At 38.8% G+C, this 16440-nt stretch overlaps 1 protein-coding gene across 1 annotated transcript in view; it reads left to right on the top strand.

Annotated features, from left to right (window-relative positions):
* The window catches only part of ctnnd2a (catenin (cadherin-associated protein), delta 2a), a 273917-nt gene that overhangs the window by 192564 nt on the left and 64913 nt on the right, over nucleotides 1-16440 (top strand). The window contains exon 14 of the mRNA XM_080865626.1: nucleotides 8880-9093. Within this exon, the coding sequence (XP_080721752.1) occupies nucleotides 8880-9093 (214 nt within the window). The remainder of the gene's footprint in view (nucleotides 1-8879; nucleotides 9094-16440) is intronic.

The raw sequence follows: 16440 nt of genomic DNA, 5'->3' as shown, positions 1-16440 counted from the left end.
CGATCACTAAGCCAGATATGGGACATTAATTTGGTTAAAGATCCATTTGCTATATTGAAGCCAAATAGTGTAGTGTTTTTGTACACATACACACATGCACACACACACACACACACACAAACACACACGCATGTACACACGCACACACATATAGATATAGATAGAAAGACAGAGATATAGATAGATATAATATGATATCATGCAGGACTATGGATGAGTAGATGACCGGCATCCACACTGATCAAGAAACACCTGGTAGCTCAATGTTATAACATCAGTAGAGGACAGCTAGCTACCATTAAAGCTGGAGATCCAGAGTCTACAGTACAATGGGAAGAATAGTGAGCTGTATGAACATAATAAGCCAACTCTGATAGAAGAGAGCAGTGTAACTGAACCTGATAATACCTGCAGTAACAGAGGAAACTACTGATTGTGGCCAGACTCAAGTTAGCCACCAAACCAAGGGCACAACTCCCCCAGTTCACTGACAAAGTCCTATCAGAGGAGATTATTGCAGATGTGACCACTGCTCTGCTCACCATCCACACTACTCGTATCACAGAGCTATTAGATACCCCTGCCTCAGTAATCCTAGAAGGACTTGGGTATATGATCAAGAATGCGTGTAGAGAAAGCTCTTTGTGGAGAAGAAGGCTGGAATTTAAAATCAGAAAAGCTCAAAGGATATTAGTTGGTTAAGTGAAGTGTAGAAAGGCATCATGAGAAAAGTATAAGATGAGGCTCTGGAAACTGCCAAACGAATGTTACAGCTCTGGCTGAAGAGATACCACCAGAGACGCAGGAGGAAAAATATGAGTGGCCTTTTTCAAGGATGCTACCAGGATGTACTCTTAGTTGCAAGAGAATAATAGGAAAGACTAGGATAACAACTAGGACAGACCTACCAGAGCTGAAGATGTTCTCCCAGAAGAATATCTGGGAGAAAAAGGTGCACATAACACCAGCACCTAGAGCAAGAGCCAGTCAGCATCACAAAGGCAGACGTTCCTCAATGAGTTGTTGTTGGAGGAATGAAGAGCTGGACGGCACCAGGACTTAGCACGATCTACACCTGGTGGATGAAAAAGAAGAACACCACTCCATAAACGCGTGGCAGTACAAATTGAAGTAGTGGGACTACTAACAGCAGGTACTCATCTGGACTGGAATTATAGCAACACACACGAATCACATGAGGCACATGAGTTAATACATGAGCACAGCCTAGGGCGTAGTAGGGCATTGTAAATTACACCAAAGCACCAGCTCCTGGATAACACAGCACTACACTAGGACTGTAAGACCAGATAGACCAGCCTCAGCTTTGACTACAAGAAAGACTACAGCTCAATGCCACACACATAGAGACTGGAATGTTTGGCACCGTACAAAGCTAATAGCACACTAATAATGTTAGTCAGGAACTGGGACTGTGGGAGACCACTGGAGACCAAGTCCAAGGGAATTGCATAAGTCACTATCAAGAGGTGATGCACTGCCCCTACTCTTCATCACCCTCTCATGATCCACAACACGTAAAATCACTATATTAGTTTGTTTGGGTTTTTTTTGGTCAGCTGTCCTTTAAAGGTCCGCTTTTTCTAACATTTGACCACTTTAAGACATGCTACTTGTAATGTGTGTTGCCATTATGTGTATTTCAAGTTTCGATCCAAATCGTTTTTTAAACCATACCTTTGTACCTCTGGGTTTGAGCTTGATTTCAGTAAACTACACCCATATTGATACAGACCTGAATGAGACTCTGTTAATTACTTAAGTACAGCCAAAATCTCAGTACAGTTTTTGTTTGTAACTTATGTGAATGCAAATTTTGTCAGATAACACTGAAATTGCAGGAATCGAGATTTCAGTTCAGAGTAACTGCTTGGTAAATATGTTGAGTATGTTAATTTTTTTCCCCTGTATGTTCTGTTGTCTGACAACAGGGACATGACAATATGTACATGCAAAGACTGTTTGGAGTTAAAGATGTTTGTTTATAGTGAATTCGGTTGTAATAAAATATAAGACGAGCGTAGAGAGTCAGAGAGAAGCAAACGGTTAAGTCTTAAAGTTTCTAAGTTCATAGTTAGCTTTTAGCATTACATTTTTTCCAGAGCTGATTACATTAGTGCCTTTAAAGAATAGCAAGATTGTATTAGTATTTCATCAAGTTTTTAGTTCAGGAGAACATAAAAGTATTAGTTTGGTTAGTTCAAGGTTTTTTTCCGCATCACCATACAGCCATTATTTGATATTTTACCAGAGCCATTACGTTTGTCGCATTCAACCTACCAGACTCCACTTACAAACACACACACAGACACAAAGTTTACCTTGGAGAAACTGGGATTTGCTGGGTGCCTCTGGTGTTTAACATATTAGTCTGATTCAAAAATAACGTGTTAAAATACCAGTCACACACACAAAATAAACTCATGAGGCAGAAAGCGGTCCTCTGCCAGCTAAAATTACCTTTTAGAGTTCAGTGGCTTTAACCAGAACAACAGTCGTCCTTGTCAAAGAAGCTCTGTGAGCTTTAAAAATGCTTTAAATACAAACTAATTGGGAATTTTGTTGTTGTTGTTACGAGATGTTTTGCTGCTGAACCTCCAGAGCAGTATTTTCAACATCCATATTAGCAGCATACTATGGTATGGTCGGGTAACTATGGACAACTTTTAGCTCAACTCATATTGGTTACATAATGTTTTACATAGAAACAGAGGAAAATTCTTACTTCCTCCAGGTTTTCATAACTCATATTTTTTTTCCTTTCATCTCATAATATTATAAAAACTAATTTTCATGATAAATCAATTCATTTCAATCAAAGGTAAATATAAAATAAATGATCATAACTGTCACTGCTTCATAATTACTATTAGTATCATTATGATTAGCTTGGATGTTTAATAACATTTTCTTTTGTTGTCAGTTATGTATCTTTTCTCATCTTCAGAGTTGTAAGAAAGTGACTTTTTTCTTTCATTTTAAACAAGCGAGAGTTTAAAATGTCTGTATGACTATCTTTGCTTTATTACAAAGGCTTCCAAACACATGAAGTGGCATTAAATTGTCAATTGTATTCTCTCCTGCTTATCAGCAGACAAAAAGAAAAATGTGTTATTAACGCTTTGAAGCAAAGACAAAGACCAGCAGGGGCGCACGTTGATTAGCATTACTTCAATCCAGTTACACACATGGGCTTTTTTTATGACCCGGTCTGTGCCTGTATTTCAAAAGAGAGGTGAGGTTTCATTTGATGGAGTTTTGTCCATGACAGTCCCTTCTTCTCTTTAACCACAGGAAACATAATGGCACTACTAACTTCCTGGATTTTTGTCCACATCATTTGTTCATTTTGACTTCTCCAATCACCCAGCAGGGAAGTAGACAGGTCTATATCAGGATGAGTGCGTTGCATGATTACAAGTGTAATTTTATGTGTCGGTGAATTCAAATTAACAATCAGAAGAAACGTTTATTTGCAGAGTAGTGCCAGGATTTTAGTGCAAGGGGAAAATTCCTGTCTTTTTTTCTTTTTTTTTTTTTGTATTTCGCCTTTACTTCACATTTCCTGTCATAAATTTTTTTAGCTCACATGTACGTCACATTTTCATAGGAACTCACCCAATTACGTTAGCAATATTACATGTATGTCACATGGATGGATTTGTGTTTGTTTGTAGGATTATCTGATACCAGAATATCCTGACAGGAGTAGTAGGATATAAATTTCGTTAACAATTAAGGTCACGGTTTTGTTTGTTTTCAATGTTGAAGGTTAGATTGTGTAACAAAGACACAGTTTATACATTCTATTTTCTGCTTCTCAAATTTGGCAGACTACTAAAGGACAATGAGCTGTGAATGTTTTAGCGAGTCACATTTTTTTTTTGTGCTCCCTAATTTACTTCAAAGCTCTGTATTGATTTTCTTTTTCCAGAAATTATACTGGCTATTAAATTCAAAAAGTTGAAATCACAGCTTTTTATAACTGTCTATTCATTTTATATTGTCTAATCTGTGTGTGTCACTCCAAAATCACTACTGGCATTTAGGAAATTAAAAGCTTCTCTAACAAAATAATAACTACTTAATTTTGTATTGTTGTAGCAGGTGATTTAAGACATTACTCGACAGCACTAAGATTTCTTCTTTTTGGCTATAGTGAAAAGGAACCTTGTGATTTTTTTTGTCATTTGAAATATTATTGCATTAAGTTGTGATTTCCTGCCTCACTTTATATACATATAAAGTTTTAGAAGCATTGTTTTAGAAAGATAATGTACAGGAAGTCCTGCATTGTAGTATTTACTTGGTTCTTGAGACATACAGTGACATGTATGTGAAAGTAAATGCTTTTTGCAGCTATTTGGTATGACTCTGGATTAAGAGGCTTATATTCTCGTATTTTCAGTCACAGTGAGCAGCTGAATACAGCCACAGTATGGTTCCTATTCATTGCTAAAGACATAATCTGTAGCAGCAAATACAAGTGGAAAGATAGAAACAGAAACCAGAAAAAAATAAGTTTTTAGAAAGAAAGAAGAAAAATATTGGCGAAAAAAACAAGAAAATATTTCCCTATGATATCTTGGAACTGGTACATAAGATGACACAATGTTTTGTTTCTTGGTCGATGACATTTATATGTGCTTGTGTACAAATGTTTCAACACAGGTATGAGTGGACATTTTAGATTAGCTGTGTCAGTGTGAGCATGTTTTAATTTACAGTTATATGCATGGATATTTTTCTTTTTCCTGCACAAATACTGCGAGCAGGAAAGAGAAGTCAGATATAGAGAAAGTGAAAGAGAGAGAGAGAGGCTGTGTTTCGTGTGTGTCTGTGTTTGATAAGGTAGATGGAGGTCTGGCTGCAGCCTAGACTGCAGAGGCAGCTTGCCAAATTCATCTTCAGCATCATTTATAGCATCTTTAGACACATACACAGTACAAATGCTGTATCATCCACACACATAACTAAATTCACACCTACAACCAGTTATATGCTGTATATTTCCCACAGAGTGAATTAAAACAGAACCATTGACATGGCAGCTAATAGATTTCCTTTGGGTATGCAAAACACAGGCTCACAGTCTCAACCTGAGCTTTAGTTACATCAGTAATTCATTTTGGGTTGCAGCCATATCAATATCCATTTATCCAACAAGCGGCTTGATGGGGGACGAATGTGACCCCTGACTCTTTGTCATTTCTCAGCCTCAAAAGAATCAGGCTTTAGATTTTTAGGCCGTGAACTCTACAAATGCTGTAAATATCTGTTCAGTAGACATGAATGCGGAAGATGAGAAATGCAGCAAATGATTCTTAATGATGCTGCAGAAGTAGTATATGTTTCTGTCCCTCTTCACAGCGTATTTTCCACTTAGCTTTTCCCCCTTATGTACATTTAGGTTAATAAGTTGGTTTTAAATCAAACTGTATGTACGTGTAGTTAAAGTGCAGACTTTCAGCTTTACTTCAAGGGATTTAGCAAGAACCTATGGATATCACTAAACGCTGTGTTTCCTCCTTTGAGATGCTCTGCCACTGCCAAGCCTTTACTGCAGCTACCTTCAAATACTGCTTGTACAGATTCAGTGGGTTCAGTTCAGGCACTGATCATTGAAGGCTACTGCATGTCTTTGCCTTAAGAAACTCTTGTGTTGCTTTTGGAGCATCTTTTTGGCCATTATCTATTAGATGTTTTCTGGCATAGTTTAATGCATTTCTGTTACTGACTATAACGAGTTGTTATCTGTTAACATTCATAAAGGCATCTTTTGAGCCAACTTTAAAGACTTTGAGAGTCTTTGAAAACATCCTTGACTTGGTTAGAGGTTGTGAAGGATTTTTCTTAACCAAGGAAAGAATTCTGCAATCAACCACTGTATTTGCCATCTGTGGACTTCCAAGCCTGTTGATGTTGTTGAACTGGCTGGTGCATTCCTTTTGAAAATGGTTGCAGTTCCTATACAGTTAATCGAATACTTTTATTAAAACCGTTGAAGTAAAGCTGAAAGACGCTTTAATCACATTTTGATTTTCTAACCTAACTGTAAGTGTTGCAAAAGTACCAGCAACATACTTTAATTAAAAACATTTTACTCTATAATTCACTCTAATTTTTAAACAACCTAATTAATAACACATACATTGCTGCTGTGAGGAATAGTGTTTGCTCTGTTTTCTCTGTTAGCTACCTCGTCATACAACAAAGCCTCCAGTATATTTGTTACAGTACATTTTCACAGCTGTGAATTTTTATGCTGATAACTCTATGAGAATTAGCTGTGTCCCTGCCTCAGAACAATATTAGGTAGCCATAGGTTAATGGTTTATTTGGCCCAGTTTAAAATTCTCAAGAGGGAAATGTTAGCCCTGGGCCAAAAACTCAATTAACCAAAGGTTGGAAGGCTCTAAATTGCAGTTAGCCCTAGGCTAAGTGTCAAGTGAAGACAACACAACCCCTTGTATGTGTGTGTATGCTTGCCTCTGTGTGTGAATACATAAACGGTTAAAAGGTGTGACACATCTCCTCTCTGTCTGCACACTCACATGCACCCTGTCTGGAGCTAGTGGTTAATGCTGAAGTTCCATATGTGGTTAGTCATAAACGCTTGTTAAGCTTCACGTGACACCGTCTCAGGTGCGTGGCACCCATGTATCCCACTGCCGGCTTTCATGCTGGCAGCATCTCTGATTCTCACAATCTCAGCTGTCACCACTGCTAACTGTTACCACGGCAAAACTGTCGCTATGGGTTACCAATAGCCGTGTCCACCGCAGAAGAGCGTGAGACAAAGACAAATCAATCAGCGCTTCTAATCTTCTTTACATGAGGAGCAGGCACAGAGGTATTGCCAAGCCTTGTATGTAGCTCAGAGGCAATACAAAGTGGAATAACAGATTAAGTGTGACATAAACACAAACAGGGAGAGGTGCACGAATTAGCATGGGGAAGGAAAAGGGGAACAGGAGGAGGGGAAGAAGAGCAGAGGTGGGGACTAGAGGGCGTAAGAGGGGCAGCAAATCAGGTTGAGGAAATTGTATGGCCAATCTAGCAAGGTTATTTTGCCATTCACTGCCTTCCTTAATCCATTTTAATTGAATAGATAAGCAAAGTCATTTTGCTCGATAAACTCCTGCTGTGTCATGAAACACCCACATCCTCTTTGCCCTCCATTTCTCATGCTTTCTCTTTCTTGTGTCACCCTCACTCTCGCTTTCTCTCTTCTTATGTGCATCTTTATTATCATTGGTTATTGCTTGCGCTTGTGTGCACACCTATTTTTGACTTAATCACGCTAAAAGTATGAGTGCGAGTGTGCGAGAGCCAAAAAATGAAACAAAAAAAAGCCTTGGAAGTCCATTCATGTCTTATTGCTCGTCTGCGTAGTAAAATCCATCCATCTGGTGCTTCACATTGAAGCAGGCATTACTAATGAAGTATTTTCTATATTTAATGTCCCATGTTTAGAGGGGAACGTGCTGAAAAATATTAAAGGGTTTCAAAAAGTCTGAATATGCATCTAACTGTGAAAAACTGGAGTTATCTGGTTGAGTAAGTCTGTCAGTTGCAGTGCTCAAGAGATTAAATAAAAGTGGAGGCATGAGGGACACACTCTCTCTCTCTCTCTCTCTCTCTCGTTTTCTCTCTCTCTGTCTCACACACTAGTTGCTCCATCCTTGTTTCGACTAGTCTCCTGGAGATCTCAGCAGCCTGTTTCTAGTGATTAGCACAACACCCCTGTCGACTGGACCAAACACAGGCTGATTTAAGCTCTTTGGCCCCCTAAGGCTGATGAAGATCCCTGCAGTGGAGAAGTGATGTGGGAGGTTTAAAAACCACCAGCATAGGGAGAGAGCAATATGTGTCGCGCCATGGGGGGAAGGCATTATGTGTAACGCCAGAGTGCCCTCATTGTGATCCCTACTGGGCTAACAGTCCTGACTGCCTCGCCCTCTCACAGAATCGAGATATAATCATAAATCTAAACTGATTGACTTTGTTTATTTCTCAAACTGTGGCTAAGCATGTTTCTCTTTATGTGTATTTACAAGGCAAAAATAGTAGCAGACACAAGGCAAGTAGTGTAGCTGGGTACAGATTTGCTGTGCAGTTAGGTGAGTCGTCATGTACAGTTTAAAGAAGTGTTCAATTAATTTAATTTTTCCCTGCTATGCCTGCCTTTTGGTGGCTGAAATACACATTTAAAATAAATCAAGGTAACAGATGCATGGTTTTGGAATGTGTGTGTTACACGCCTTCTTAAAAAGGATAAACAACCACTAGTCACTGAATCTGTGGAGGCTGCCATGATTGCCTTTCATCTTTTAGTCATTAAGATAAAAATTTAACGTTAGTTTTCCAATTCATAAGTGAACTGTTCATGCATATCAATTATCATATGCAAAAAAAAAAATGTGATAAAAGGAAACAAAAACCTAAGAAGGGAGGACAACCACACAGAAAAAGTGCCGGGTAACGTGCAGATTCTATAACATACAGGCACACACAAGCAAGCTTATTCTTCCCTAATCAGTGTAATTAAGTGTCATTTTTTGTTAAAGCCCAGTCATTAGTATATTTAATTAGCCCACATTGTGCTGTTAATCTGATTGGCAGGACTGACAGACACTGGAGGCTGTATACACACATGCGCACACAAACACACATTATACACTCTGTGTACGAAGTAGTTACTTGCATAGATAAATAACCAGCCATCAGGAGTACAAGATATTAAAATTTCAGCATTGAAAAAAATATTCTCTACAATACTTCTTGCTGCTGATTTTTATTAATATATATTATTCATTTACGACAGATTTGATTGATTCGATTTCTTTGATACTCAGATCCGTAGACAGGGAGGCATCCAGCTGCTCGTTGATCTACTGGACCACAGGATGAGTGAGGTCCATCGCAGCGCCTGCGGAGCCTTGAGAAACCTGGTGTATGGCAAGGCCAATGATGAGAACAAAGTAACCCTGAAGAACTGCGGGGGGATTCCTGCCTTGGTCCGCCTGCTGAGGAAGACCGGAGATGTGGAAATCAGAGAGCTAGTCACAGGTACGCTGTCTGTGACAATTTTTTACTTCAGCTCCTAGCATGTACAGTATATCAGTTATTTTCCAGCATGGCTCTGTTTATGGCCTCGGGAGAGATTTTAATGGAATATGTTTGTGTGTGTGTGTGCAATTCCCATGTTTATGTGAATGTGTGGATAGAATTTGATATGTGAGGATGCAAGGATCTTTCAAGCTGCTCTACATACCACACACCTACACTAAAGCTGCTTTAGGAAAGAATCTTTCAGCCAGCAAAAGGAAAAAAATTAAACTTTCTTTCTGTCTTTTCTTGGTATTGATATTGTATGTGTCTTTCATTCGTTCGTCTAATTGTGGTTTTACTTCTTATTTAGTGACTTAAGTGGTCTCGGTTGGCCATGACAGCACCTGCAACCGTTTTGGCTTAGTGAATGTAGTTCTTCATACAGTCAAGTTTTAGTGAATTAGTGTTTGTCAGAAGACTTTACTATTCACCAAACCAAGGCTGTTCATCTTCTTTACTTGCACAACTATTTCACATTCCACTTGAATGATAACATTCAGTCACAGTTGTCCTCAGCAGCCATGACTTGTATGACTCTTGCAAAGAATGCCAACAATCTTTGTGAATGTTATTTATTCTTAGGAGTGTTTTGTCAAGTGTCCCTTTTGACATATTTTATTAAGACGTGTAAGATGTAATGCAGTGCATGTTTTTTGTTTGCATTAATTGTTATTGCATGTCTGCAATGATAAAAAGGTGAATAGGCCCACCTTTCATTCAAATTCTTGCTTAAAGTGGAATTTAAAGCCCCACACTTGTAGCAGGAATCAATCTTGTTTTAACCTTGAGGGAATGAACACTACAAACTAGCTGAAACACACATTGCAGCAGTGCATACACCCACACGCACAAACTTAATAACGTGCAGGCATACAAGCGTTCATGCAAATACACATTCAAATATGTTTAGGCAAAAAATGTATAGATTAAATTTAAACACCCACATAAGGTGTTAGATAATAACACAGATAATACACATTTCCAATATGCCTCCCACTGAGAATTTAATATTCTACTAGAGGAGTAGCAAATAGTAACACAACACTGCACCCCTCGCTGCTTAAAAGAAAAAGAAACACATAGATGTGTGCTTACACACAAGCAAACATCTAGGATATATGGAATTTCAGTGGTCAGCTAGTTATTTTCCAGTATGACATTGGCAATATTGATGAAACATAGTGTCTGTGAATTATGCTTATGCAGCTATGCCACACAGGGGGTTCTTACCCGTTAAAGGCTGATGGGGTATGTCATCCTGCCAGCATGGACACCCGAGTTTGTGAATGTGATAACTTGAGCATGAGACGACGTAGGATTTTTAAATCCATATCACAGGTACAGAAACTGAAAGCCTCAGATGAGTTCAAATCCCAGTGGCCTTGACCTCAAGGTCAGAGGTCAACTTTTCTAAAAATCACCTAGGATTTTTACATTAATATGATACGTGCGTCTACGAGGAGGCTGAGAGGCAGCACTGGGAGCTGCCAGTATTTTTTTGTAATCCCTCATTCAAATTAAAACCTTTAACTAGGGACATTTTTTGATGCAGTCACATCAGCCACAGCACAATTTGATTGAGTTCTCCACTTTCAGAAATAAAATATGCTAATATATAATATGCAGAACTACTGAGATTTACCCGTGTGCTGTTTTTGTCTGCTGAACTCATGATTTCATGGACAGGCAGAGTTTAAGTGCACTATAGTAAGATTTATACATTATGTTAATACACTAGATTAGATCACTTCATGTGGCGACATATGTATTATAAATACTGTCCTGTAATGCATGATTATATAGGACCATGTCTATTTTTGAATTTTCTCATATTTTTGGTATCAGCTGCACAAAAGGTACATTACATTATCTTGCTGCTCAAACTGTGAATTGTCATAAGTGGGGATCTGAATGTTAGCAGCCTAAAAGATTTCCTATAAGCAGCTCTCACCAGCAACTTGTACATCGATTCCTGTGATAAAACATGAGAGAGCCAATACCTTTCTTTCATCTGTTGTCCTTCACTCGCATCTTTTGTTATCTCGTGTCTGCTCGCTTCGCACTTTTCTTTCCCTTTGTCGGTGTGTGCATTGGATTTTTATGTGATTCCACACTTGTTTCATGTTGAGCTGGACTGTGGGTATCTGCACTTGTCTCACCATTGTTTTTCTACATTTGGCCTCTTTGTTACACCTGGTTAGTCCTGAGATAGCAGAGACATGTGCAAGCTCATACAAGTAGATTTAACAGTTTCAGAGATAAAGCAGACCCATTCACTCAAACACAAAAATACACAAAACCTTGCAAAACCATAAAGCGCATTCACACAGAATACTAAACTAAAGTCAGTAGGGCCCCCTCATGCTCAATTTGACCTCTGTCTCCGTTGTTACTTAGCACAACAGAGCTCATCTTTAATCACACATTCAAAAATCCATCCCACTAGGTCACCTGCTCTATGAGGGGGAAGAGGCCCTGGTGGATCATAAGGCTGACAGCTAGCAAGCAAGTGCACAGTTTTTTTCTGTCCTTTTACAAACCCCTGAGATATCGATAACAGCTCGCTAGAGGAGGGTAGAGAAGGAGGAAGGAAGTCTGGAACCTTTTCACTGTTAATGATATCCTCATAACAGGTTGTGTGGCGGCAGGCAATCTCTGCTGCACTAAAAAACAAGGTTTGTTTATATTCAAGATAAAGAAGTAAGAATGTCATTACAAAAAGGCTTCTTTTTTTGATGATCCCAAGGTATACATGTCTGGGATGATAAACGTGCTGGAGAGACTAAGATACAGAAAACAGCTCGGGGAAGGAATGTCTGTGGTCTGTAAGCAGATTAACCAGTGAATAAAATTCACTGCGAGTCATACCGCATCATGTTTTGAGCTCCGACTTTTATAAATAGTCATCTCACACAGACAGACATGCACTGTGAAATTCTATCTCTGCTTCCCCCGTTTCCTGACTCTTCCTGTCTTTGCCCTTCCCTGTCTGTGATTCAGTGTCATGCATGAGTCTCCCCTGTTGTCTGTTTCCTCTGGTACTTGGCATTAAACTCCACATTTTAAATGCTTTCACGACAGTACAGCCATATTTTGAAGTCTGTCTTAATTTGCCTCGCGTAACACCCTGCTGTTGCTGTAATTCACGTCTAAGAAGTGTTGCATAATTATTCTGTAATTCAGTTAGGTTGATGTTGTTTGTCACAAATACAGAGAAGGACTACAGTTAGTTAATTATGTAAGTGGTGATTTATGCTGTCCTGGCCATTGACACAATCCTACCAGTTTAAGGCAGTTTTAATAAAAGCTGTGTTACAGAGCTTGTGTAGTTAAACGTTTTCAGCCTCAATTTTGTAAAATAAAAATGAAGTATGTCTGTAGCGCAAAGAACAAAAATGAAGGGCTAAAGGCAGGTGACCCTTTTTGAGAGAAAGTGTCAAAAAATGGTGAACTGGGAGGATTAATGCTGAGACTCTTGTAATATCTGGACCATATTCACTGACTTATAATCCAGGTGCTGTTGGACAGAACTAATGTTGTTGGACTGTATTTGGGTTGAGCGGCTATCAGATGAAATTGTGTGACTCTATAGCAACTCTTTCGGTAGATCAGTGCTGAAAAATTTGCAGTTAAAACATGTTACGGAAGAGCTAATGATGCTAATGCTCTGTAACTACATGTTAGTGTCTCTGCTCTCGGATGCTTTGCTGTGTCAAATTTTATTCTACTCAAAGTCTAACCTTTAATTCTACTTGACGGCCGAATAATTTGAAAGTAAACAATGACTGTCACTAGGAGAGATTGATCTAGGATTGTGTCACCCTATGCTACCCGTAGACTCAAAAAAATGCCAGTATTGTACCAATTCTGCTTTCTTATTACGTCTATGTTGATCCATCCCTCTAATTTGTAATTAAAGAATCTCTTCAGAATCAGGCATAAATTTTTGGTTTTTTGTTACTTTTGGTGATTGGAAAAACCTTCCCTTTAACTATTTACCCTATCTCTCTGTTGGTTCTGAAGTTTAAATTTAGACAAGCTTTATTGGCTTCCTAGGTCTGAGCGTGAGGTAGATAGGATGAAGTCAAGGCTTCTGGGCCTGTCAGTCAAAGTCTGGTCGATGCAGAGGCTTCGGACATCAATAGGAGATGCTATCCTTACTCATGGGCTCACCTTGAATGCAGTGGACCATGACTACAGTTTCTGTTGCTGCCTCCTCTGAAATGGCTGAGGGGAGAAGCAACTGCTGAAGACAGCTGTATCCAAAAAGTTTCCATTTGGACAAATCTTCTCAGATTATTATAATTAGTACTTCTCAGTACTTCCATTAGTCACCATCTAATCCGCTTCCTCTCTATGAAAAACTGCACATGGTTGCTTCTCTCAGCTATGACGCATATCACAATGCATGTTTCTGTGAATTGCATTGAACATGAAAACAATATGCTTACATATATTCCGCTACATACGCAAGCGCTCATTTCCAGAAGTCAGTTTGGTAATGAGAATAAAAGCTATGAGAAATGCAGCAGAGAATAACTGAATGTGTACAGAAGTGACTGACTGACTTTTCCACTGTTGCAAGGTTATGTTAAAAACAGCCCAACAATGTTGAATTATACTGCTGTACTCACAAATACAGTTCATCATTTCCTGTTACTTGAAGGCATAAAATATTTTCTGTTGTCAACGTCTAAATCCCCAAGCTCCAAATGCTGCTGTTATTCAAGAAATTTCAATGCAGCCTTTTCACTGTGAAATTCTCTGGTGGTAATGAAATCTCCAGTATTGGCAGTGGCAGTTTACCCACAATACATGATTTTACCTTGTGCTGCCAAAGGTCTTCAGCAAACCTACCGCTGAAATGAAGGTTCGATGACTCGATGGTTAAGTCAGCAATTGCTAGCTTGCTGTCTGAAAACGTTACCCCAAAGCACTATTTTATTTTATGTTATTTTATTTATTTATTTACCGTTTTTCTCATTCACAGATTTTTATAGACACAACAGCCATGCAATTTGTCATCTCTGGCATTGCTCATCACCAGGTTGTGACCCAGCAGCTAACTAATTCGCAGTGAGCTGCACAAATGAAGGCTGTTTAATAAAACATCACCACTTGAGGCCTAACAGGTCTCATTCTTCCCTTACAAGTCACATTCTCATTTATTCATGAATTCATGCAATCATCTCCTCTCTCCCCCAAACCACCAGGCTCCTAGGAAACTGTCTGTCAAATGTCTAAAGGGAACTAGTCAGAGAGGGATGGGGTATAAGGACAAGGAAAGAGAAAAGAAAAAAAGCGCAGACACATGCACTCACAGGCACACAAGTTTGAAGTATGATGTCACTGTCTGTTGGTCACTTGATGTTATACCCATAAGGACATTGAGTTTAGTGAAGCATTACATATCTATGTTTCTAGAGCAGACAAGTCTGTGTAAGTGTGGTTGCTGGTGTGTCGATGTGTGTGTGTCAGCCTTAAATTTGCAGAATATTGGCCGGTACAATGTCCTTGCCCCAGAAAAAAACTGATCAGTGCATCCTTTTACGTGTCTCCTTTTAATCAGTGTTTTTGTCCATTCGCGCCTGCACAAAAATCAACGTGTCGCTTCCTGAGCATGTATTGTGTCTCAATGTGTGTTTGTTTAGATGTATTGGCCCGAGCAGATAAAGAAAGGCTTGCTGAGTGCTGCTTTTTGTCAGCTCATCAAAGACAACACTGTTTTAACCTGATTGCAATCATACACTGAAAACACTTACCACATGAGAAACAGACCGACGCGGGAAAAAGAAGCAGAGAGAAATACAGAAGATGTTTGACAGCATTCAGCTTTATAAGTCAAGTGTTTTGCTGAATGTGTGTCTTCACTCTGAGGTGGCAACAGAGTGTGTGCATGCTTGCATATGTTTGAGCTTATTGCCTTATTTTATTTTTTTTACTTTGATTTGAGAAGAGCCTGTGTGAATAGCAGGATTAAGTGGAAAGACAGAAAGTTGAGATGTGAAACAAGAGGCTGATTAGTGAAAGTGAAGGCAAATGTTACCACACTCACACTCACATGCCTTAGTACAAGCTCTTGATTGCTGCCAAGCAGCATACAAGGTCATTGTGTCACCCTCCTTCTCTTGTCCTCTCAAGCTTGCTTCCTCTCATTCTCTCTTGCCCTCTCTCACACACACAAACTCTTCTCTGAAATTCCCAATTACATCTCCCCGTCTCTACTTTTAGCTTTCTTCTTGTATAAACTTATATATAGTCTTATGCATATTCCATCTAATCATTTGCTTTCTGCAGTGGTCTATTAAGTCTAAATTATTAAATATTAATTATTTGGGTTTAACAGCTATGCATTTGTAATTAAGAATTAACCCACTGGCTAAGTAACACTGGCATTTGCTTTCTCACTGCCCTTCCTTGTCTATTCACTGGCCTCATTTTCTTCCAATCCCTTTCCCTGAGATTGACATTATGACCGTATGTAGTAGAGTATAGTGTAAGGCTTCAAGACTGGCATTGCTTTGGGGAATGCAAAGCTGGCTGCTACTTAACATCCATTGCCTCCACAAATGTTTCAGTCAAGTGAGGCTTTATTCATATTTGTCCACAGATCACAGTTTATTTTTCTAGCCCTTTATTATCTTTATTTTCAGTACCTTTATATTTATTTTTAAAGTGCATTTTTCGTTTCAGTTCTCATGCTCGAAAGAAGTTGAACAAATTTTGTATACTTTGGGATTTTATTGTGTATATTTATTTTAAATATGCTTTATTAATTAATTGTTTGCTCCCCAACACATAATAAGTGAGGTCCAGGTTTAACTACAGAGATTTTCCACACTTGCTAGCATTTAAGAAAACAGATGCAGTCTTTATCTTTGGATTTTGCACTCAGAATTACTGAATGAACAGGACACCTTTAAGCTCACTGACAGTTTCTATGAACTGTGGGGCGCAGCATATTGTGAGTTGTGCCCATATTTTAATTGTTTGCTAACTGTGCAAATGAACGACATCTGTCATTGGGACATGCAACATCTGGAGTCTGACACGAAATACACGAGAGATGATGACCTATAGCACCACAGCTTTTTATAGTTTCTTGTAGCTTTAAAGGAGGTTGTCTCCTCTTGTTGCAATCTGTTCCAATTTCTCGGCAGTCTCTCAGCTCCTTAATCCACCAGTGCTACTGATATATCTATATTTTCTTATTTTATTTATGCCTGTCACTCTGGTTCCTATATTTTTACTTTATTGTTTTTTGCTATGTAAGAAAGTTCAATGAAAGCCACAGAAACTAACTAA

Source organism: Rhamphochromis sp. 'chilingali', assembly GCF_963969265.1.
Source record: "Rhamphochromis sp. 'chilingali' genome assembly, chromosome: 18".
NCBI classification, from domain to species: Eukaryota; Metazoa; Chordata; class Actinopteri; order Cichliformes; family Cichlidae; genus Rhamphochromis; species Rhamphochromis sp. 'chilingali'.
Note: the sequence above shows the minus strand (reverse complement) of the source record. Positions and strands in the feature narration are given on the sequence as shown.